We start from the raw sequence: 23,697 nt of genomic DNA, 5'->3' as shown, positions 1-23,697 counted from the left end.
ACGGCAAGACAACCCATATTCATAAAACTTTGCAGTACTTCTTCAAGGTTGCCAAAGTTTGGTCACTTGAAGCTAGTGTGGCAAAAAGCTTTAATCTGGCTGTCCCTTTCCTTCTTCTGGTTTGTTCTGGAACCCCGATACCCCAGCAGGGGGAGGGGGCTGATGCAGCTTTCTCTGTGGCCTGTTCACACAGCTTCATAAACTCTTCTAGTTCTGCAAAACAACATCAACAAGTTTAAATCCTGCTGCTGCTGCTGCCAAGTCTACATCTTTCTACTGTTGAGCATCAGATGCAATCACACTCTCCTTAAAAATGGGACAGGTCATCTCCAATAACACAGGACAAATTCAAAGCTGATGCTTTTGACAAGATTATTGCAACGGCTGCTGAAGGGTCTGGAGGATCTTGCAGTCCTTTCATCAAAAAAACTGCATAACCTTACTTAAAGTCCCACTTCATCTTTTGATCTATTTTTAAAGCGTTCCCAGATGTCTTTTTAATTGTGATTATACCGTTTTTAGGTAAAGTCCAAAAACCTGTGTTTGTAAAGCGCGGCAGGAGTTAGGAGCAGAGCTCCATCCTGGACTCTGAAATCCTTCATCTTACTCTGCAGTGTGAGGAGGCTAAACCATGGGTTCAGCACTTCCACGAGGTCACCACTGACCTCCAGGGACGGAAACAGACCAACTCTAAATTCATGGAAAACAGGACCACCTTAAAAAAAAAAAAAAAAAAAAAGAATATCTTGAAGTAAAAGCTCCTAATTTGGAAAAACAAAAAGAAAACCTTTGCCAAAGAAACCAAAAAGCTTCAGGAAAATCTGAAAAAAAGAGCAGGGACAATTTTTCCAAATGGAAAAGAAATATCTTAAAGAAAAATCTAAAGTTCTGAAATTGGAACAGCAAAATGAAAACATTATCAGTATTGTAAAACGGAGAAATCTGGCTGTACTAAAAGACACATTTGCTGTAATAAAAGCCAATCGGAAAACTGCCAACGACCAAAACCAAACCCTCACCTCCAAGCTAATTAAAATTTAAATTAAAAAAAAGAAGGAAAAAAAAAGTGAAAAGACATCTCTAAAAAAAAAACTTAGTCTGTCTGGGGTCTGGTTAGATCCCATGAGAGACAGGTCCTAGGTGACGAGCCAGACTAAGAGCGGTTCAAAACTCCCTTATGAGTGTGCAACAGCAAGATTCCACTAGAAAAGTTGCATTTCCTGTCTTGAAGTGAGATTGGCCAGGGCCACTGAGGAGCTGAGGGAGGAGGACATGAAGATAAAGGTGAGGAGGAGGAGGAGGAGGAGGAGGAGGGGGAGGAGTATCATTTGGAATGACACTTTTGATGCTGAACTAATTCATGAATTCATGTAGAAACAAAATAGTTTCACAAAAACAAAAAGCTATCAGGGTCAAAAATAGTATCAGCCCCCCTGATGCTAGCAGTCAGTTGTGGAGGATTTTTCCAGGATACCAGCCTGCAGTCGTTTGTTGTAGTCTTCATCAAGTCTCTGACACATCTCCTGAGGAATCCTAGCCCAATCTTCTTAGGCGAATCTTCCTGGATCCTCCAGATTTGGACTGTGGACTTCAGTTCACCCCACAAATGTTCAAGTCAGGGCTTGTGCAGGCCAGTCAACAAGGTTCACTTTGGTCTTCTGAAGGTAGCTCCCTGTGCTCTGGGTCGATGCAGTGACGGTAGACAAAGTGACTAACCTCACCCAGGTTTGCTGCTTAATGCTTGAGGTGTTCTTTCAAAATCTTGACAGATCCTCTTCTCTTCGGGATTCCCTTCACCTCGATGAGATTCCTACTGAAGCATCCCCACAGCATCACACTTCCACCACCATATTTCACAGAGGGGACGGTGCTCTTTGGGTTGTATACCTACGTCTTCTTTCTCCAGACATAATCAAACCAAAGAGCTCTGATTTGCTCTACGCCGACCAAAGGACATGCTTGTTTCTCCAGGTTGTCCTTCGCGGACTTCAGTCTGGCTTGACGGTGTCTTTTCTGCAGAAGGAGTTTTTCTTGGTCTGTAACCTCACAGTCCATTCCTGTGCAGAGCTCTAGTGGTTGTCTTCTTTGAGACTCCAACCTGGATAACTCATTCACTGGGGTCTTTAGACACATCTCTCACTAGTCGTCTTTCTCCCTCTGTCAGGCTTGTTCTGTACTGTGTGGCTCTCGTTGCATTTCTTGACCATTCTTCTCACTCCAGTTCCTGACTCCTGGAAAGACTGCGATGACTTTGTACACCATCTCCTGGTTTGAGAGCATCAATAATCATTGTTCTTAAGTCTAAACTGATTTCTTTTTGTCATGATGATTAGTTGTTAAGGGGGGTAATCATTTTGACCCTAGTAGTTTTTTATTTTGAGGGAACTAATAATTTTGCCTTTGAGTGTGTATTAAATCAGTTAAATAAAAAAGTGTGTTTGTGTTGTTTAAGGAAGGCTGGAATTTATTGGATTTAAAAAAAAAAACATACAAAATTCTACCTTTTTCATTTTTTATTAAACAGCTTTAACATTTTGAAACATTTGTATACAAATGAAAATATGAAATAATATGCAAACACATAATTTAAAACAAACACTTTTAAAACCAACATTCAACATGTGAGTCTTGCACTTAAAAAGTGCTAAATTGGGCCACATTTTTAAGTTTTCTGGTAATTCAGCTCCAGTTGTGAAAATCCATATTTTGCACATTTTTACAGCTGAGATCTTTGGTTAAAGACATTAAATCCTAGCGTGACGACTTTGTTGCAGACCACGAGCCAACAGGTGATTCCCACTCCACCTGAAAAGAAAGAGCTCCGTTATGAACGCTCTAGGAGACCAAGAAGGGTTCAAAGTGCACAGTGAAAAGGAAAGTTCAGTAAGTTAAACATACTCTCTGCTACGGGTTCAAACATTTGCATCAATAAATATAGAATTAGAAGAATTCTATCCTCAAATGGCTGCAATGTTGGCAAAGTATTTTAGGTTTTAGAGCTTCCAGCATCTGTTCCTAAATGCACAAATCACTTAAATGAACATCTGGATAGTTATTGACTCAGAAACTAAAACACAACAAAACATTAAATTGTTTATCCCTCTCTGAGATCTCCATTTTTGATACGTGTTCCATTTTAACAGTAAAAACAAGAGATTTGGTTTATTGGATCAAGATTTTAATAAATACAAACACAAGTTAGCTATAACTTGGAGCCATTGTAACTGATGGTCTGCTGTGTTTCAGACCAGAAAAAATTAAACATGAAATAAAATAAAAATATGGGGAGAGAACAATATGAGCTATGGTAACAAATCAATTTATTGATCAATTTCAACTGTAATCTATATAAACTCTCTTTTATTTGGGTGAAATCCTAATTTTAATAGACTCTCTTACAAGGCTTTTTCACCACACAACCAAAACAACTGACAGATAAATAATCTATGGGGAAAAACGATCCCCACTCCAGACCATTCATTTGTATAAAATGCCAGGATTTGAACTCTCAACCTCCCAGAATCAGTGGACTGGTCATGCAATGCAAAATCACTTCAGCATCTACCGTATTTTCAGGACCAGACTCAGCTATGGGGCCTTTTTCTGTATTTAACACATACAAAGGTCCGCCGGGATTTAGGGCGCGGGCACCTGAACACATACTGGAAAAACATGCATGCTAGTGTGCGTTTTAAAAAAGACGGGGGGAGTAAAACTGAGTTGGTTGTGATTGTTTTTTTTTCTTCCAGTCATCAATAATAAGCATCCAAGAATCCATCAAAGTCCTCATCTTCTGTATGTGAAATGAACGGCTGGGCTAAATTTCTATCAAACACGCCGGCTTCCCTTTCGTCATCGTCAGAGTCCGTCTCGTTTGTGTGCGGCTCCTTTTGCAAAAGCTTGAAAAAACAGTGCAAGCAGACACGTTAGCCCAAGCAACTACAATTCATTCACTAATTGTGGTTTCACTCGCCCGGCGCTGCCTCCAAGTCTTAGTGAAAGTTTTTCGGTCACCCATCGCTCCCACGCCATTCGCTACCTTACTTTGAACGCCCTGTTTACACCGATGTCTGGCGGTTGGAGTTCCTTCGTCCAAAATGACAGACAGCTCCAAGTTCATTTGCTTCACTTGTCTTTTCCCAGCGGCTGTGAGATGTGCGCGCATGGAGTCACAGACTAACACGGACGATGACGCGTGGAAAAAAAATAAACCATCTGGTCTCATTACGTACACCTCACTCAGCCACTCTTTCATTTTCTCCTCATCCATCCAGCCCTTCTCATTGGCCTTAACGACGACTCCGGCTGGAAAACTCTTTAGGTAGAGTCTTCTTTCACGCCCACACTTCCCTCCTTACCGTTCTCATGCTGTCCTCTCCTACGTCCTCTTTACTGAAGTCACACAACAACACATTAGGCGCACCGCACCACATTTTGGAGAAAATGTAAGACTTTTAAGTGCTACCTATGGTCGTGGAAATACTGTAAGCAAATAGTAGTGCACACCTCCAGTATTAAAAAGTAGCCCAACAAACGTGTTCTGAATGTAGCTGGTGGTAGTTTCTACCTGGAACTCCTGTTGGGAAAGCCACAAGTCGTTCCACCGGTGCGATCCATCGACTCGGGACCACAGTCACTGGATCGGAGTAATACTTCCAAATCAACGACACCATCAGAGCGGCCTACAACACAAGACCTGAACTTTGAGTCCTCAGATGCCTGGAAATAAAACTAACAATGTCATCCCTTTCTTTGTTCCTAAAATCCTCAGGAGCAAGTTTTCCCATCAGCATTAGCTCGTGGCTGAAAACTAGGCGTCTAACGAATAACTGACTTTATCGATGCAGCGATTTTTATTCCTATGATCCAACCAGATCCATCTGAGGCAAAGTTGTTAATGGAATCGCCCTATATAATCAGTTATAGGGTGGGAAGTGTGAAAGGAGTGGGGGTGATGTATGGGTACGGGGAGGGGGGGACACTATATTTTTTTTGGTGCTTGTTTATTTTAATTTTCATGCTTGTTTTTACATTATTTATTTTGTTTTGTTTAATGTAAAGCACTTTGTGTTACGCTATCATATGAAAAGTGCTTTATAAATAAAGTTTGATAATAATGTTCCCTTTGGATTATTTGGATGTGGATAAACAACAGTAGGCTGAACTTTAGGAAAGTAAAATGTGAAGGGATTTGACATTAATAATTGTTTACTTGTTTGTTTGTACACATATTAAATTTACACTTTATTTTCTTGCAAGAAATTCAAGGAATCTGGAAAATTTCGCCTGCTCCGTTTGGTTTGACCCAGGTATTGACCTCTGAGTCACACAGGTTAAATTTTGGCTAAAGATGTGTTGGATCGATTTCAGGTCAATAAATCCAAATGTTCAAATTAGGGCTGGGCGATATGGCCTAAAAATAAAATATCCGATTTTCTTTTTTTTTTAATTCCCCCCGCTCGATTTAGTTTTTTTTTTTTTTTTAAATCGCCCGTAACAAAAAATTCGAATTAATTCAATCAATCGATTTTTCGCCCAGGCCTGGTTCAAATGAACAAATATCAACTATGAATCAGTGACCACAAATTATGATATGAATTGAATTGTTGTTCAAATGGATCGTTAGACCCCGACTGAAAATCAAAAGAGAAAATGTTTGGCTCAACATCAGGATACTTTGAAGTTGGCACTTACCTGTGCTATGTAGAAAACAATGTTCACGACCCATTTCACCTTTGCCTGTTGAGCAGTTCTCGATTTCACTGAAAAAGTAAGAAAACGTTTAAATATCACAACAATAAACCTTGAATTGTCAACATTTGAATATATTTAACTACTGCTTGTCATGATTTAAATACACATCTTATGAGCTGAAGGGAGTCGATAACGTCAAAATATTGAATAACTTGTTAATTTATGCAGATGTTTCTTACTGAGACTGAAGAAATATTATTTAATGCAAACAAATATCTTTTAAAACTGTAATAAATGACAAACTTAATGAAAACAGGTAAATAACGGGAACAAATGACAGCTGTTCACAATCAAACATGTATCACAAATGTGCAACATGTAAAAACGAGGCTCCGCACCAGCGCGGATTTGGCTATCCCGTACACCCATTTGCATCTCACCGTGTGTTTTTAGCTTGTCTGTTGTTTTGTTGATTTTGCGCTCCAGTCTGGCGTATTTAGCAAACTCGTCCATCATACTGATGGAAGACTGCTCCATCTTCATTCCCTGGATTTCAGTCCTCATCTCACTCTCCTGCTCAGCATCTTTTTGGATCATTTTAGAGAGCTGGGAAGAGTTTAAAACAACAACAACACAGAGGTTAACGAAAATACAAACAATAGATAAGAAATTGTGAGATGAAAGATTAAATTATCACGAATTAATATTGTTTAGCTGCCTTTCTTCTCTCGCACGCCTCATTTGCTTAAGTTTAGCTGTAAATCCAAATAGTTAAACAGTCCCAGCGTTAATAAAACAAACATAAATAAAAAAACGGCACTAAAAGTAAGTTGATGTGTAGACTCAACATTTTATCCCCATGTTGCGTTTTTGTTATTTTAACTACTTTTTAAAAGGTGACACATTAAGCAACAGCAGATCCTGGCATGCCAGTTGCGGCCATGAAAAACTTGCTGATTGTAGTTTGGTGGAGGCAGTGTGATGGTATGGGGCTGCAGACTCCATGAATGAAGAAAAATATTAAGATGCGGCTCTAGTGGCAATGCCACATCTAATCTGACCCGGACTGGACTCTCTTCCAAGAAGAAGACAACAAAAACCTTCACATGGACGTCCTACAGAATTGCACAATTGGGAAGATCACAAATGCACTGTGAGGTCAGTGTGATAGCCCTGACCTCAGTGCATTTTCTTTGCAAACATTGAAATCAAGATTATTTACGACATAAAAATATATTTCCAACAAGCTCCGCGAAATCACATAGCTATATAGACACATCCCTACTCTAAGTGTGGTTTAAGCGCACGCGGAAGATGCCTAATTAAATACAGCACTATTTATTTACTTTAGCGTTAGCTAACCTGGATGCTAAGCTAATCTGCAGCTATTCGAGGGATAGTATTAAATTTAAGCCACAATGTTGAGGAAAAACGTTACCGAAATTCATGTTTCTAAGGTTTTACATTCCTACTTACGAGAGACGACAGTGTAGACAAGAAGGTTTTCATGAGGTTGCAAAGAAAAACTGAGCCGAGCACCAGAAACCAGGCGTAGCCGGCCGCCATCTTTCCTCCTCTTTGCTGCAGCTAGGAAGCTCCTCGGCGGAGGGGAGGGTCTATTAGACTTGTTTCATAAATATAAATCAGTATTTTAATAGTTTTCATTTTTACCTGACAAAAAATAATGTGCATTATTTAAATAATTCGCTAAAACATAGATACAGCGTTTATGGAAGAGCGGGGCTTTCTTTTCTGCTACTGAAACAAACAAGTTTCACAATAATGTGTGGTTTCGTCCGCTTTTTAATGCGTTTCTTCGCAGATTCTTATGTATTACTTTGTAAGGAACACGCCCTGCGAGCCATTACAATCATGATTGAACAGTGAGAGTGCGCTGATTGGCACGCCGTCCTGCCCACACAGGTAAGATGTTTTCTTTTGAAAAATCTGCTGCCCCGAGCTCGGAGCCAATCAGCGAGGCCGGGGGGCGGGGCTTCGTTTTCCCCGGTTGCTTGGTAGGATAAGGAATCAAATATGCCGAGCCGGGGATCCAATCCGGAATGAGCTGGTTCTGGCACTGCTCGATCGTTGATGCAAACGTGCCACTCTGTTCTGGAGGTGTGGGAAGAAGGTGTACGCCTGACCTGAATTTCTTTGCTGACTAAAATAAAAAGAAAAAAGTTTTTTTTCCTCCTTTGTGCCTTTTGTCGCACAATCTCATCGACAATGGGAAGAAAGAAGGTAAGTAGGAAGGTGCATGTCAAATATGACTTGACATTCACGTGGAAATTGAAATGTCCTCCTTTTTAAATGGCGTCAAAAAATGGCTTTTAGGAAGAGTCGAATTAAAACAGTTGAAGGGGACGCAGATTTACTGTCGTTCGGCCAGTGGACGCGCTGATTCCACGCGCTCGTGTTGATATAGGGAAGTGGCGCCTTTTTTCCTCCGTCCTCGGTTCAGAGGAGGGAAAATGCCTTTTTTTTTCGTTCCTCCTTTTTTCGATCGAGTGGGTTCCCGCGTTACACAACCAGCCTGGCGTGACTTCATCATGTTGCTAAAACACTCCGCGCATCATGTATGTCGCGTTTGCTTAACTTGATGTGCAGACACCAAACAAAGGGGTGTAGCCTCAGGTGGCTTCCTTGAAATTACCTTTTTTCAGGGAATGTGGATTTCATGCACTGCTGGAGCCAAAAAATTGCCGCTCCCTAGCTCTGCAAAGTAGGGTTTTTTATTTCGATTATTTATTGTTATGCACCACTCCAGTGCAATAAATATGCAGTTGCTCTCGTGCAAAAAGAAAGCGGTCTGGTAATGCCAGATTTGAAAGAATAGCCACAAAAGGAGGACCGTGTTTTCATTTCCTGTAGGTAAAAGTTGGCGCATACCAATAATGTCTGAACAGAGGGTGGGAGGGGGGGAACTGCCCGTTGTCTGTACACTAAACCCCACTCGCGACGGAGCCCACAGATTGCATAATTTCTTTGTGATTTAAGGGGAGGAGAGGTGCCCATCCCCCCACCCCCGTATAATCTACACACCCACTTTTTGCTCACCCGTGAACGGTTATGGTTCATTCCAATAAAAAGTCTAATTGCTCTGCTGTTTTCTTTATGTTCCCAGGCTGTAGCTGATGGTGATGCGAGTGCAGAGGTTTGTAGCGAAATATTCATTACGTCACATTAAAGAAAAATGTAGAAAATGGATGCATTTGGGTTCTTCTAACCTTTCTGTAAAGTTTAATCATTGATTTAGGATGGGAGTGTAATTCGGTTTTATAAATGCTCAGATTTAGCACATCGTGCCTTGTACGCCTTTGTCCACTAGGGGGCGCCAAGATACACAGTAAAAGTACATTCTGGTAGCTGCTTAGCATGTTTTTATATTTTGTCAATTATCTTAAATAAGACTTTTATTTGGCATCTATGTATAAATGTATTCCATTTTTGTTCTTCATATCTGTGTGTATATATATATAAATATTTATTTATCATTTGACAATAAAGAGGTAAATCTCATGTTACCTTCTTGTAACTGTAGTGAATTTTAAAGGGAAAGCATTTCTAGATTACACCTGAGGTGTTTCTGTCGACCTGTCAGTACTTGATTGCAATCAACTTTTTCCTTTTTTCTTTTCTTTTCTTTTAGCCAAGGCGAAAGTCCCAACGGTTGTCAGAGGTACGTTTGGCAAAATCCACCCGGTTTAAGCCGTCCAAGAAAATTAAATGGCACTTCTTTTTTTTTTTAAAGAAATACTGATCAATGCAATGAATGGCTTTGTGTTACAGAAAGAGACGCCACAGAAACCACAGCCAGAAAAGACAAAGGTAAGAAATATGTAGATAGCTAAAGCTTGAACCAATCTAGGTGTGTTTAGAAATTGTATTTGACTCATTTCTGGGGTGTTTTTAAGGCAGCCCCAAAAGCCAAAAAGGTAAAGGAGGCAAAAAAGGGAAAAGAAGAGAAGAAAGAAGAACCTCAGGCTGATGACCAGGAAGTCCTTGCTGAAAACGGAGAAGCCAAATCTGAGGAGGTATATTCTTCTTTGTTTTCAGAGAAATATTTGAAGTAACCAACAAATTATTACAATAAGGAAAAAACCTTTTTTTTTTCTGTATTCCAGGCTGCAGCAGAAGAGGAAAAAAAGGAAGATGATGCCGACAAAGACAAGAAAGCAGCAGAGTAGTGCTCCCACTACCTCATGTTGTTGTAAAATGCAGAGAATATTTTTATCAGCTATTTTCTTAAGTCAACATTGTTTTTAGGAACGTGATTGCTTTTTTTTTTGTTTGTTTTTAAATATAGCTTTCTTTTTTTTCACCTAAAGTTTTTTGTTGTTGTCGGGATTGGCGAGCAGATTGTAGCCTCACATGCAATCATGCCTTATTAGAAACGTGCAAGCTTATCCCAAGAGATTTTCTGAGCATTGCTTACCTGTATAAGTGAGGATGAACACCTTAAAGTACAGCGTGTGATTAAAGCCTCATAATTGCAGGGTTGGTTTTTTAATTTTTTGTGTTTCCACAGGCAGAGGTAGGGTTTACTTTATTTCACGGTACAGCTGAAAATCACTGATGTCATTGGTGCTCCAGATGTGTATTACAGCTTTTACCCGGATAGGGCGTGTGGTTTGGGGGTTTCTTTACCAATGTACAGTTTTCTTCTTTTAACATACCTTTTTGTGGATGGTATAAAATGCCAAATAAAATGGGATTTCTTTATAGACTCCATTTATTTTTTTTCTGCATTTCTCCTGTTCAAGGATTAGCATGGGACATATTTATGAAGATTATATGTAAAGGTATGAAAGCAATTAGTATACATGTGATAAAATACTGAGGTTTTTAAACCTGTGTGACTTTAACCTTCAACCCTAAATGAGCCTGTTTCCAGTAGGAAATGCAAAACCCTACTTTACTCAATAGAAAAATAAATAATATAGTAAAATTCCCTGTTCTTTTAATCAATAAAAGCTTTAAATGTGATTATGAAAGTAGCATTTTTCTCTCAATATAATTGTGTTTTTAGACTTAAAAGTAGGTTGCATACATTTATTTTAATCCTGTGCCTCGGGTTCATCGACCTGAAGAAAAACTCCCAATTAAAGATATCAACATTAAGCAAAAACTAGCATTTCTCTATTTAGTACTGCTGGTACCTTGAATGTGAACATGATTTCTTTGGTTAATTATCTAATGGATTTTGTTTGTAAAAAATAATAATGAATCAGATTTAACTGCGCTTTTCCAGACAATGTGCTTACAATGTGTTCATTTTTCGTTCATACTTGGTGAGAACAGAGGTGTGGCTGCCAGTTCGTACCTGCGGTCCCACTGACCATCACCGGGACATTCACACACCAGTGGAGCCGCGCAAATATAACATTTTAGCCTGTGACCATTAATATTGTGGTACACTTATATAGGCCAAAACCGCTTTCCAGTCACATTCACACTGATGGCGGCTCTGCTGGCGCCAACCTTCCACCAAGGCTGGAATTGAACCTGAATCTTGAATCAGAGGTCGAACGCCCTTCTACTGCTCTTTGTGCAGGAAAAGATTTGTGCTTAGAAGTAATCATAAGAAAAATGAGAAAGAAAGAAAATGAAACCGACCTTTTCTCATTATTTATTCCTATTATCTTAATTTATTGTAAAGGGGTACAAAAGATTGGTGGTTCATTTTACTGGTATAACTGTGCTTCAGTCATAAATTAAACTAAGATAAATTAAGGCAACCTTAGAAATGTTCTATTTGGACAAAAACCACGTGTAGCTCTGGAGCCCCAAATTGCAGACCAAATGTTACAGTGCTTTTTCATGAAGGGACAGTGTTTAAATTGTTTTCTATGTTTAAATAAGATCACTTTTGATGGCCTTTGCACTTTACATGGAAGTTGACTCATTTTGTTCAGTTGACAGTCAAAATTTGAGTTCATCTGTGTTGCAAAACCGAGTTCTGCCTTAAGAAAATGAATTCACATTGGGAGGTTTCTATACTTCTATGAATAAAAAACATAAACAAGATGCCAGCACTGTAATGATTTACTAAAAACGAACAAACGTCATTATTTAATGTTTTTAGTGTACGTGGAATATAGATTTAGAATTTTAGAAGAACCTTAAATGTCAGTATTATGGGCAAAAGCAAAAAGCTGAAGTCAAGAAATACATTTTATTTATTATTGCTTAATTTGGACACGTGGTTAATTTTACATATATTTAATATACAGATATTATTTATTTATTTTTCAGGCTAAAATATTCTTCAAATCCTTCAGTAACTTTTTGTGTATTTAAAAAAAAAATACTTTTTCTGTCAGAGGACTTTGGAACAAAATCAGTAACGTGAACGTCAAACCACATTTAACTTTAATATTGTTCTAAAAGAACAAAGAAACAAACTACTCCTGTTTTTTTTTTATTGTTTTATTGCATTTTATAAAGTTTTATAAAATAACAACAAAACATTTACAGGTGAAGAAAACATCATAAGAAGATGAGGGGTCAAAACCAATTCTAACTGATAAAAGTTTGCATATTTGCTCAATGTGAGGAACACTTCTGTGTCAGTCTGCCCCCAAATACCCTATTTTCAGAATACTGATCATGTTTTTGATAACATCTGGGGAAGGGAGTAATTCAATCATGGGCAAAGAATTAGAAATTGGACGATATCTTTTTAAAAGTTGAATATCAGGATATTCTTTTGTCATAAACAACAATAAACAGAATGTTGTTGTTTTGCAGAATATTTTCATCCATTTCTCCACCTGCAAAATAATATTGGAGGAGAAAAATAGGGGGAAAATGATTCTTGTTAAATGGTGAACTTAGAGGAATAGGAATTTAAAATGGTTTACTTTTCTTTATGTACAATAACACATTTGGAAGTAATTCATCCGGCTGTGTTACTGTAAACCACTGTCATAAGGGAAATCCATGCAAAATTTCCAACAAAGTGAGTCTCTTTCGATAGAAAAAGTTATTTCTAGTTCGCTCATTTTATTTAATTTCCCGTACAAATTGATTAGTAGCTTCGCATACATTATAAAACGTTTAAACAGCTGTTTTAATCCACCAGAATGCCAACAAAAGCCCTTCAATGCCCTACAACAAATGTAAAATGTTGAGTGACAAAGATCTATGACGTGATGCGCGCCCTCGCAACTTGTTCGTAAACGCGGGGGGGGGATCCACTGCATTAGCGCTGCGCAGACGTTACGTTTAAATGCAATTTGCCCACATAGGGCTTAAATATACTTTGATAAATACAAAATGCGTGATTTTCGATGGAAACGGGCGGCTGCTAGCTAGCGGTGTTTTTGCGTCTTTTGTTGGGCGCGCTCCTCCCTCCCCCACCCCCTTTTTCCTGTGTTCCTCCGCTGTGGCGGAAGTAAGTCGTACAGCCGAGGCCTCATACTTCCAATGGCGGCTGCAGACAGGCTGAATAGAAAGCGGGAGCTGCCGTGGAGGGGGTCAAGAGCTGTGTAACTGAAATTAAATAAATATTTCACATTTTTGTATAGCCATAAAAGACCGCACGAAATTCGTCCCAACTCATCCAAATCACGGCCGGTCCCATGGCCAATAATCGAAACATTTCGCTCCTTGAGTCGGGTAAGCCGCACACAAGTAAACCCAACTGATAGCTTGATTTACATCGATGCCGCTCGTGCTAATTGTTTTCCCAACTGCATTTCTGTGCCTCCGGTGTGTCGTTTCAGAGCTTTATTTCTTGATTTCTCGTTTCTTAACCACGGGTCCATGTCGGAGAGCTGCCGAGGTGAGCTGGCGTGCGGCGACTGCCAGTGTTTTTCAACCTAGTTTCAAAGCGACTCGATAAAGAATTATAATAAGTAGTAGTCTGATCTGATTCGGTGTTCTAATTCCCCGCAGGTCCTGATCGACGAACTAGAGGAATATCAGGTGTGTATCCTCGCTGTCTTTTTTTATGCTAGTCCGCTGCTAGCCAACTGCTACCCCGTCGGTGACTGTTCTCAGTCCGGGCATAGAACTTGCTAAACTCGGTCGACTTTTTCAACCCCGCCGGACGTCTCACTCACTTGACACGAGACTGTTTTAAATTACTTAGATGTACCGATATTTTTGGCCACTCATTTCTCTCTTTAAACTGTTTTATCACGCAGCTCTTGCCGGGGAGATTGGACTGGCTTGGAAACGAGCACCCAAGAACATACGAAGATGTGGTAGGATGGAACTTCATTTCTGCTAAAGTTCATTGTTATTGTTTTGTGACAGGGGATTACGTGGTTGTACCCCGCGCGCGTGTCTTTGTTCTTCAGCGCTCTCGGCTACTACATCATGACGCAACTGCTGGGTTTCAAATAAATAAAAAAGTCAAATATGGCCCACTGGTTATTCATGTAAAGAATATGCTTGAATGGCTCTGGAAAACCGGTGTTTTGGATGAGTCGGTAATGTTATTTTGTCCCGACTGTGGTGCTGCAGAAAGGGTGGGTTAGTTTGGCTTCTCCCTTTCTCGGCACAGCTTCACTAGCCAATCAGCGCGCAAGATTCTCCGTCTCTGCGTTATTTTGCATGTGACCTGCCCTTTGATTGGCCCATGAGCAGAAGGGACTATTTGCATAAGAAGCCACGCCCCACAGAGAAAAACACTAAGAAAATGTGTCAAAAAGCCACTTTGTTGAGAATTTATGTAATTTTACTAGATAAGAGGCGTCAGAGTTTGTATTCAGTGTTCATAAAACAATATTGGTGTTTTTGCTCTGCTCTATTCTGTTGTTTTCCCCTAACAGGTTGCAGCCAACAGACATATTGCACCTGACCATTTGCTACAGATCTGTAAGCAACTTGGACCGGTTCTTGACAAAGAGGTGCCATCATGTGTCCCGGGCGTACACTCTCTCCTGGGTTGTGGAAAACAGTCCATGCTGCGGAGTGCAAAAGGTACAGTCTTCATTGCTCTTTGTTTGTTTTTTTTTGCACCTCTTTAGCTAAAATGTTGTCAACAATGGCAATACAGTGAGATTTTCAAAATAAAATTGCAAAATAATTCTGTACAAAATTTCCAATAAGGTTATCATTGTGTGCACTTGATGACCTTCAGATTGCGATGGCGTGCGGTTTAAAGCTTCATCATATGCAGCCCTTCACCGGGGCAGACCACCGGAGCGGCCTTCCAACTACAAGAAACCTCAACATCTCGGTAGGCCTCGTGTCTCTGGCATCCGTTTTGTTTGGTAGAGCATGAAAGAGGGCACAAAATGGACTTGGAAAAGTTGTTTCTTTGCAAGTAAAAAACCTCAGGATTCTTTTTTGTGTATGTTGTGTTGAAGTCATTGAAGCAAAAGACTATGCTGCTTCCTTTTTTATGCTGATTTGCTTGTAACAGATATCTGTATACATCATCTCGGTATACAAAGATTTAGGGACATTGATTTGACCTGCATGATGTTGCATCACTTCTTTTTCAATCTATAGAGCCATCGATCATCATAGGACTCCTGTTTTGTCTGTTTACTAAATTGTCCCATGGAAAGTGTATATAACAGTCTTTGTCCTGCTCAGCATTTTGAAGAGGAACGTTGTTATTTTGGGTTTTTTTCTCACGGAAATTTCACAAAAGTGAAAAGAATGAAACCATCCTTGTAGGATTCCCCATTCAGCAGATCAATGGCGGCCCTTCAGATGGAGTAGAAAATAAGTACGACCATCTGAAGACGTCTTAGTCTTGTAAACATTGTTCAGCCTTGGTTCATAGGTACCAATCTCTCTGGAATTATTCTGTCATTTCACCATGAATCTTTTCAAAACCAGCTAAGAATTTGGTCCTTAGACTGATAGGAAAAAAATGACTCTTTCCTTTAATCAAGCAATATAGACCCTCGAACATCTAATAAAACCAAAATCCTCTGCTGCATCAGCGGGTATCTTATGACTAATGTGTCCGTTCTGGACTTAGGTTATCAGGACTCCGCCTGGTTGCAGATGATCAGTTACACAATAGTCGAATAGATGTGAGCTTCTATGGTCAAGTTTCTGCGTTTTTTAAAGCATCTTTTCTTTAAAGCAAAGGCAACTATTTTGGAGACTTTCTTTAGCTAAAGTTCAGTAGGAAATGGATGGATTATTTATGTTCCGTTTGCTTTACCGTGTCATAGAGCAGTTTGTGGAAATCAGAGGGGCTTTGTCTATGTGAAGTTTTTCTGAGCTGCATGCAGCCTGATGCATGACTGGTTAATGTTACCATCACAACACAGGTGACAGAGCTGCTGTCTGCTCAGCCACTCCATCAGGATTTCTCGCCATTCCTGTTTATCAAACACTGAATCTTATCCGTATACAAACTAGAACATAATAGGGTTAAAGAAAATAAGGAAGGGTCTGGATCAACAGAGATTGGGCGAGTTTGTCTTGAAGTTTTAAGTTTAAGTTTTAAGTTAACTTGTCTGTCAGAGCTACTTAAGTAAAATAAAAAATAACACAGGCGTCAAGCAGCTTTTTGCTGATTTGTAATTTTATCATCTTCCTACTTACTTTGTTTTTGTTTTTAAATCCACAGTGAAGGTGCACAGAGGGAGAGAGCTAACAGGAGTGCAGCGCTTCAGCTCCATCAGCCCTGTCAGCAACTATGAGCACATGCGTCTGCACCGGCGGATCCTGGGGCACCTGTCTGCAGTTTACTGTATCGCATTCGATCGCACCGGTCTCAGGATCTTTACGGTAAGACGGAACATGTTTGCTTGTTTTCCGACTGTCTGCCTCCGGCTCTCTCCTAAACCAGATCGGTTGTTTTGCCGTAGGGTTCTGACGACTGTTTGGTGAAGATCTGGTCTTCCTTCGATGGACGCCTTCATTCAACGCTGCGAGGACACTCTGCAGAGATCACAGACCTGGCTGTCAACTATGAAAACACGCTAATCGCTGCAGGAAGTTGCGACAAGACCATTCGTGTGTGGTGCCTTCGTACCTGTGCTCCCGTGGCCGTGCTGCAGGGGCACAGTGGATCCATTACCTCCCTCCAGGTAAAGGGATCCAATCCAATCTTTGAAATGCATGCATCCTTGCATTGATCAATCCTTATTCCTCAGCTTTTAAAAAACATTTCTCACTTCGTTATGTTTGTAGTTTCTGTCATTGTGAAATCCAGGATGGATTCTGGCGGGAATGTGATGGAATAATTTTAATCCTGTTGACTGACAGGAATACCGTTCAACCATTGCTGGGAGCTTTTCAAAAGAGTTGGTTCAGTTGAGAAAGCTATGCCAGAAAATACGAAGTAATCCAGTTAACCCGAAGTAACAAAACTCAAATATTTCAGTCGTAACTAGCTTGAATATTAAATGGGACTTTGGAAGTTTGTCTCTAACAGAATAAAAAAAAAAAAAAAAACCTTCTTTACATTTTTTTTTTCATCTTGGACTGCACAGTTTACCTACCGGTACTGCTTTTCTATAATCATATGTTGATCAACTGTTTCCATGATTTAAAAGAAGCCTCATCTTATTTACTCTGCATTCATACGATTGTCAAATTTATTTTGAAATATTTTCTCTTGAGTAAAAGCCCTTTGGTTTCTCCAGGATGCATGAGGTGAACAGACGAGTCCCATCTCATACCATCCATACTCTTTTAAAATCTTATTTTATTTAAATCATTTCAATCTAAAATGTCTTCCAGATGGATTTATGGGATTGCATCTCTGGTCCAGAGTAGTCCTGCACAAAAAATCGCAAATTATTCGTTCTGGCAATATCAATTCGTGCAATATGCATATCGCAAAAGTTGGTTTAAATTGACGTTAGATGGTAACCTTAAACGTGCGGAAAGAATCTTATGGCAGCTTGAATTTTTTAATGAATTCCTTTATGCATTTGACCAATCAGATGGACTCCTTTTATGTTGGATGCTGGCCTCCTATATAGACGGGGGTCATTTAAAGTGTAATTGAAGTTCTGTTGACTCTTTTTTAAATGAAACGGTTGCAGTGAAATGATGTTTTTGGTTGTTTTGCTATTTGTTCTTGTATCGCAAGTTACAGCGTCATCGCAATATTGATCACTGATATTGGAAATTCTGAGTTTTTCTTCATATTGTGCAGGCGTAGTCCAGAACATACAGTTTTAGACTTGAGAAGAATTATTCACGTTTTAATCCGTTTTTTCTCTTTGCGTTTGTCTGAAAAGCAAAATATATTTCCTTATGAGTGCTAAAAATAGTTTAATGTATTTATAGAAAGTTCTACAAGTTAGTTAACTCGAGTCTGGAAAAATGACTTGTTGAAACATGGAGGATGGTATCGGTTTACCCGTGTGTCGTTCTGGATGCATTCATATGCACACGCACATGCACAGATGGGTATGTGTACGTGCATGGAGGGATTCCCACAGCCATCTTTTCTATATGTGGGAAAATCAGATGTAAAACGGCAGTAATCTCCTCTACCTGGTGCTCCCACCACGACTTCAGCTGGTTCAGTCTGAATCCTGTGAACGTCTTCATTCTGCCTTTTTAGTGTCTTCACAGCAGTGAAAGTCCTCAAAGTGCACTTCAGGTTAAACTAATCCACATAAATCAGTTTTGTTGGAATAATCTGAAAGATGCCGCTTTTTTTTTTCGACATCCCCTTTTATGAAGGTTTGTATATCTCAATCTGGAAAATTGGTGAGACTTTTTAAATGTTTATATTCTAAAAGAGAGAAAAACAACATTTGATTAAAAAATTTGAAAGATGAGTTATTGATCTTTCATTTTTGAATATAATCCATGACTTTTTTTTTTTTAACTCATTATGCTTTCATATTGAAATGAAATGCAATAAAAGAACTAATTTTGCCTGACGATTGTTACTCTTATGCATCTGTAAGTGATGTCGAAGCCTAACCCTCCATTCCTTCTGTATAGTTTGTGTGAGTTGTGTATTTATGATGTGAAATGGTTTGTGTGTTTTCAGTTTTCACCTTTTGCCAAGGGCTCTAAGCGTTACATGCTGTCCACTGGAACTGATGCCACCGTCTGCTTCTGGCAGTGGGACGTCGACAACATCAACTTTAGGTGAACACGAGAATCTATCATAGTTCCGTTCAGGGCATTAGGAATGAACAAATGGTGTTTCGTGGAGGAATTAAAGTCAGTTTGCATGGAACAACATGTCATAAGATCCCAACATGAAACTTCCTTTAAATCCATTTAATGTGTCCTAAAATGACAGTTTTTGTTCATCGGTTGAGTTGATAGGAGCCTCAGAGTTTCAATGATGTTGTATTTATTTAAAAACGTTCTCAATTGTGACACTCTTAAGTGTGAACGTAGATGTAGTGTGTATTAAGATCTCCTCAGTGGGTTTGTTGATGTCGCTCTCAAACGCTCCCTGCTGATCCGAGTGCGCTCCACAGTTTGTACACAAGACTTTGACCCGGAAGTAATGGTACAGTCCAGTGAGGACAGAGAGCTCCTGTCTGTAAAGATACTTCCTCACTTTTTCACTTTTCCACCATCTCCTGTCTAACAGTAGCTGCGTTTCCATTCTCTATGACATTTTTCAAACTGGATTTGCGATAATAACATCGCCTAATGGAAACATGACCGTTTTGCAAACTCACATTAATCCAAAAGGAGTTTCTGCGCTTGGAGGAGGTGGTTTTTGTGGCGTATTGAGATTGACATATTTCGCAAGACTGCAATGGAAAGACTTTTTCAAATTAATTGAGTCAGATGGAGATGCGCTTCTTGGTAGGAACTGTCGGCCGCGGGCGCCACCAGAGGTCCTGCAGCGTCCCACAGCTCATCAAAAGTTGAGCGTGTCATGTGGAATAGTTGGATCCACAGCTCCCTTTGTAAAATCCCCAACCAGGATTTCCCAAAATGGCTTCAATGACATGCGAGGAGCTCGCCGCTCCACGGCCTGAAGGAGACGACATCGTTGACATCGTCTCCTTTGATGGATGATGATGAGCGCTGGTGCTGTGGCAGAAATGTCAATGTATCTGCTGTAGATCAAAGTATTGTTCACATGCATTACAGTGTTTTTAAATTACTAATTGTTTGTGTTTATTTGCATAATTATGATTTAATGGAAACAGTTTTTTTTTGACATTTCTAGAATTTTGATCAAATTGTGAGCATGTGTGTAATGGAAACACAGCTGCAGACAACCTTCACAAAAGCGTTAAACACAGTGTGGTTTGTAAATTAAATCTTCCAACTAAAACAGACGAGTGGAGTTCTTCATCGTCAAAGCTAATGATGATGACAGGCTGAACGCAGAGAAAAAGGGCCGTCAAGTCCGTTGCTGTTCGCGTGGAGACGCACTAACGGTTTCCTCTTTGTCTGCAGCGATCGGCCTCACAAATTCACAGAGCGACCGAGGCCAGGAGTCCAGACCGTCTGCTCCTCCTTCAGCCCAGGTAACTAGAAGACTCTTCTCATTCATGCTTTTTGCCTGATTTGAACTGGTAGGTTGAACCCAATGTTTTCCCCCTAGGTGGGATGTTCTTAGCAACAGGAAGTACTGATGATGTCATTAGAATATATTACCTTGGAAGTGGGAGTCCAGAGAAGACGTCAGAGCTCCATGAGCACACGGTGAGCAAACCTACAGAAGCGGTCGGCCACTTCAAGCCGTTCTTTCTATTGAATGAAAGTTTTTTTTTTGCTCGTTTTCTCCTGTAGGACAAGGTTGATAGCATTCAATTTTGCCACTCGAGTGAAAGGTAGGACGGATTGAAAGCTTTTTTTCTGGTAGTTTTCACTGCGCATGGGGTGTTGGTTAAGGTGGAATTCTCTGAAGTAGTCCATAAAGCCATGTTGCCCTTTGCTCGTCTCCATCCTCGCTCAGGTTTGTGAGCGGAAGTCGAGATGGAACGGCCCGAATCTGGAAGCTTCATCAGCGACAGCAGTGGAGGTGCATTTTACTCAACATGTCGGCTAACCTTCCAGGGTAAGAAATGATCATTGTTGATCAGTTTTCGTGTTATTTTGCTTTTATGGATAGTATGCAATGAGAGGATGCAAAGTAGAGTTATGAACAAAATGGAGCATGCTGATTAAAACGCGTATTTGAGTGCAGAGAAATGTACTTGTCGTCTTGTTTTATCTCCTTTCAGTCTTTGGTAGCTAGTTTTGGTTTATAACAGGACTTAAAACAGTAAGGTTAGCAACTATTTAAATATATATTTTTACTCACTACTTTATTAGATACACCTTACTAGTACTTGGTTGGACCCCCTTTGCCTGTTTTTTAGAACTTTTTTTCACAAAGTTTTGACCTTGTCTTTGCTTTCCCTTCTCTTGCACTTCATTGTTTTTGGATTTTTTTCTCTCTAAACATTTGATCCTAGTTATAAAACAGAAAATAAACAGTTTGATCCCAATTTTTGTGATTTCTTTTTTTTTTTTTTTTTTTTTTTTGTTTTAAAATAAAATAATAGACAAAATTTCCTGCTTGAAGTTCAAATTTTTTGGGACCATTTAAGGTTCATTGTCGAATAAACACTCAATGGCCACTTTATTGGCTGCACCTTGCTAGTACCGGGTTGGACCCCCTTTTGTCTTCAGAACTGTCTAAACCTTTGGTGTCATACATTCGACAAGGTACTGGAAACATTCCTCAGAGTCTGGTCCATATGGACATGACCGCATCACACAGTTGCTGCAGATCTGTCGGCTGCTCGTCCATGATGCCAATCTCCTGTTCCACCACATCCCAAAGATTCTCTATTGGGTTAAAATCTAGAGACTGTGGAGTCCAGAGAACTCATTGTCATGTTCAAAAAACCAGTCTGACATGATTCCAGCTTTATGACATGGCGCCTTATCCTGCTGGAAGTAGCCTGCAGAAGACGGTACACTGTGGTCAGAAAGGGATGGACATGGTCAGCAACAATACTCAGGTAGGCTGTGGGGTTGGAACCATGCTCAACTGGAACTAAGGGGTCCAAAGTGTTCCAAGAAAATATCCCCCACACCATGACACCCCCACCACCAGCCTGAACCGTTGATACAAGGCAGGATGGATCCATGATTTCATGTTGTTGATGCCAAATTCTGACCCTACGTCAGATTGTAGCAGCAGAAATGGAGACTTTTTCCAATTTTCTATTGTCCCGTATTGGTGAGACTGTGTGAATTGTAGCCTCAGTTTCCATCTGCCTCAAGGTTAGAGGTGTTGTGCGTTCAGAGATGCTCTTCTGCAGACCTCGGTTGTAACCGGTGGTTATTTGAGTTACTGTTGTCTTTTTATCAGCTAGAACCAGTCTGGTCATTTTCCTCTGACATCAACAAGGCATTTCTGTCCATAGAACTGCCGCTCTCTGGATATTTTCTCTTTTTTTGTAAACCATAGAGATGGTTGTGGGTGAAAATCCCTTTAGATCAGCACTTTCTGAACTACTCAGATCAGTCCGTCTGGCACCAACAACGTTCAAAGTCACTTAAATCACCATATTTCTCTATTCTGATGCTCGGTTTGAACTGTTGCTGCCGTGTTATTGGCTGATTAGAAATTGATCTTAACAAGCAGTTGGAGAGGTGGGTCTAATAAAGTGGCCAGTAAGTCTATGTATATATTTTCTTCTGAATAGTTTCTATTTGGATTTCTCTAAAGTGCCGTTTGTATGGGAAGCATGAAGAAATGTACATGTTTTAGAAAGAAATGAGCATTTCTGGCTTTTCCAATTAAAGTCGAGGAAAATGTCAACAGCAGAAAAGCCTGTTTGAGCTTTAGTAAAGTAAAAATGCTGCTATGAAACGGAACATGCTGCAACAAGCTAGGGACGCCACAATTCTCTGTTTAAAACTGAACCCAATGTTACACCATTGAACTGAACGGTGGGGGAAAGTGAATCATCCCTACTGCAAACCAGTAATCTATTAAATATTATTTTATTACATTACAACAGGTTTAGTATAAGCCAGCTGGAAGGTTTGCCTTCATTTTTACTTGCTTATTAAAAAAAGAATCGCAATCAGCTTTATTGGCCAAATACAGCGCATGTACAAGGAGTTTGGCTTCGGTGTCTTGTGCTCTCATGCAAACTAGAAAGATATAAAAATAAAGTTTAAAAAGGGGGATTTTTCGAAATTTTTATTTTTTTGCCGTTGTTTTTTTAATAAACTGAACCAAAACAAAACAGTGACCCAAAAACGGAGGTTTGAACAGAGTCGTGGGGAAAGTGAATTGTTGCATCTCTACAGCAAAATGAAGCTGGTAACCAAAGTGTTATAGGCAGAAATAATGCCACGCATCTGGAACAGTGTTCTGATCAAAAGTTGTTCTTTTCTCTTCAGTGCTGAGGCTTCGAGTGAAGAAGAGAGTTACATCAAACCCAAAGTCACAATGGTGGCGTGGGATCGCCATGACAATGCAGTCATCACTGCTGTGAACAACCATCTCCTCAAAGTGTGGAACTCCTACACAGGGCAGCTGCTTCATATCCTTAAAGTAATCCTCCACAGTACTCTGACTTCTTTTACTCTTTTTGACTAAAGCGACGGTCCACGGTTTCAAACCAGCGGTGATGGTGTTTTCAGGGCCACGAGGCGGAGGTGTTTGTCCTCGAGCCGCACCCGTTCGATCCCAGAATCATCCTGTCTGCCGGCCACGATGGGAACGTCTTCATTTGGGATCTGCTGAAAGGAACAAGAACGAAGCACTACTTCAACATGGTACGCAAATGCTTTCCAGCACCACAACTAGCTGTTTCTGCTGCACCCATCCACAATGAAACCAGATTGGGAAGACATTTGTACACCTCAAGAGAACAAAAGAAAATAAAACAAAAAGCCTCTTCCTTTCATTTCTGCTTTTTTTCCTCCATCCAGATTGAAGGTCAGGGTCACGGAGCTGTGTTCGATTGCAAATTCACTCCGGATGGCCAGCGCTTTGCCTGCACAGATTCTCACGGCCATCTGCTCATCTTCGGCTTTGGCAGCTCCAAGCCATACGAAAAGGCAAGAATAAAAACTGAGAACACGCTCTTAGAGTCGTTCTTTGAACGCTCGTAGGATTAAATCCCACGT

General features: G+C 40.1%; 3 protein-coding genes across 3 annotated transcripts in view; 2 read left to right on the top strand and 1 right to left on the bottom strand.

Moving 5' to 3' along the window:
- Positions 1-2,498: 2,498 nt before the first annotated feature.
- get1 (guided entry of tail-anchored proteins factor 1) lies at positions 2,499-7,500 on the bottom strand. Its single transcript, NM_001145994.1, is given in 5 exon segments — positions 2,499-2,805; positions 4,568-4,682; positions 5,695-5,762; positions 6,135-6,300; positions 7,171-7,500. Coding segments are annotated over 5 exon segments (528 nt in total). The 5' UTR covers positions 7,261-7,500; the 3' UTR covers positions 2,499-2,716.
- A 216-nt stretch (positions 7,501-7,716) lies between these two features.
- LOC101155623 (uncharacterized) lies at positions 7,717-10,420 on the top strand. Its single transcript, XM_004075845.5, has 6 exons — positions 7,717-7,935; positions 8,819-8,848; positions 9,344-9,373; positions 9,484-9,522; positions 9,609-9,728; positions 9,819-10,420. Exons 1-6 carry the CDS (start codon positions 7,921-7,923, stop codon positions 9,879-9,881), a joined length of 297 nt encoding a protein of 98 aa, XP_004075893.1. The 5' UTR covers positions 7,717-7,920; the 3' UTR covers positions 9,882-10,420.
- Positions 10,421-12,900: 2,480 nt separating this feature from the next.
- brwd1 (bromodomain and WD repeat domain containing 1) overlaps positions 12,901-23,697 on the top strand; it is a 31,028-nt gene continuing 20,231 nt past the window's right edge. Inside the window, exons 1-16 of the mRNA XM_011482869.4 lie at positions 12,901-13,314; positions 13,422-13,480; positions 13,594-13,623; positions 13,845-13,904; positions 14,475-14,625; positions 14,786-14,884; positions 16,241-16,401; positions 16,482-16,703; positions 18,632-18,732; positions 20,014-20,084; positions 20,162-20,262; positions 20,350-20,390; positions 20,516-20,617; positions 22,966-23,119; positions 23,209-23,343; positions 23,500-23,628. Of these exons, the coding sequence (XP_011481171.1) occupies positions 13,278-13,314; positions 13,422-13,480; positions 13,594-13,623; positions 13,845-13,904; positions 14,475-14,625; positions 14,786-14,884; positions 16,241-16,401; positions 16,482-16,703; positions 18,632-18,732; positions 20,014-20,084; positions 20,162-20,262; positions 20,350-20,390; positions 20,516-20,617; positions 22,966-23,119; positions 23,209-23,343; positions 23,500-23,628 (1,653 nt within the window). The 5' untranslated portion in view covers positions 12,901-13,277. The remainder of the gene's footprint in view (positions 13,315-13,421; positions 13,481-13,593; positions 13,624-13,844; positions 13,905-14,474; positions 14,626-14,785; positions 14,885-16,240; positions 16,402-16,481; positions 16,704-18,631; positions 18,733-20,013; positions 20,085-20,161; positions 20,263-20,349; positions 20,391-20,515; positions 20,618-22,965; positions 23,120-23,208; positions 23,344-23,499; positions 23,629-23,697) is intronic.

This window comes from Oryzias latipes, chromosome 13, assembly GCF_053564925.1.
Source record: "Oryzias latipes strain Hd-rR chromosome 13, Olatipes_Hd-rR_3.1".
Lineage (NCBI taxonomy): Eukaryota > Metazoa > Chordata > Actinopteri > Beloniformes > Adrianichthyidae > Oryzias > Oryzias latipes.
The sequence above is the reverse complement of the archived record's forward strand: the minus strand, read 5'-3'. Positions and strand labels throughout refer to the sequence as shown.

Bases quoted from the DNA above. Each gene is read 5' to 3' on its own strand.
- LOC101155623 (XM_004075845.5), top strand. The intron at 8,849-9,343 runs GTTTGTAGCGAA...CTTTTCTTTTAG, and splicing joins ATGGTGATGCGAGTGCAGAG to CCAAGGCGAAAGTCCCAACG. The intron at 9,374-9,483 runs GTACGTTTGGCA...TTTGTGTTACAG, and splicing joins AGTCCCAACGGTTGTCAGAG to AAAGAGACGCCACAGAAACC.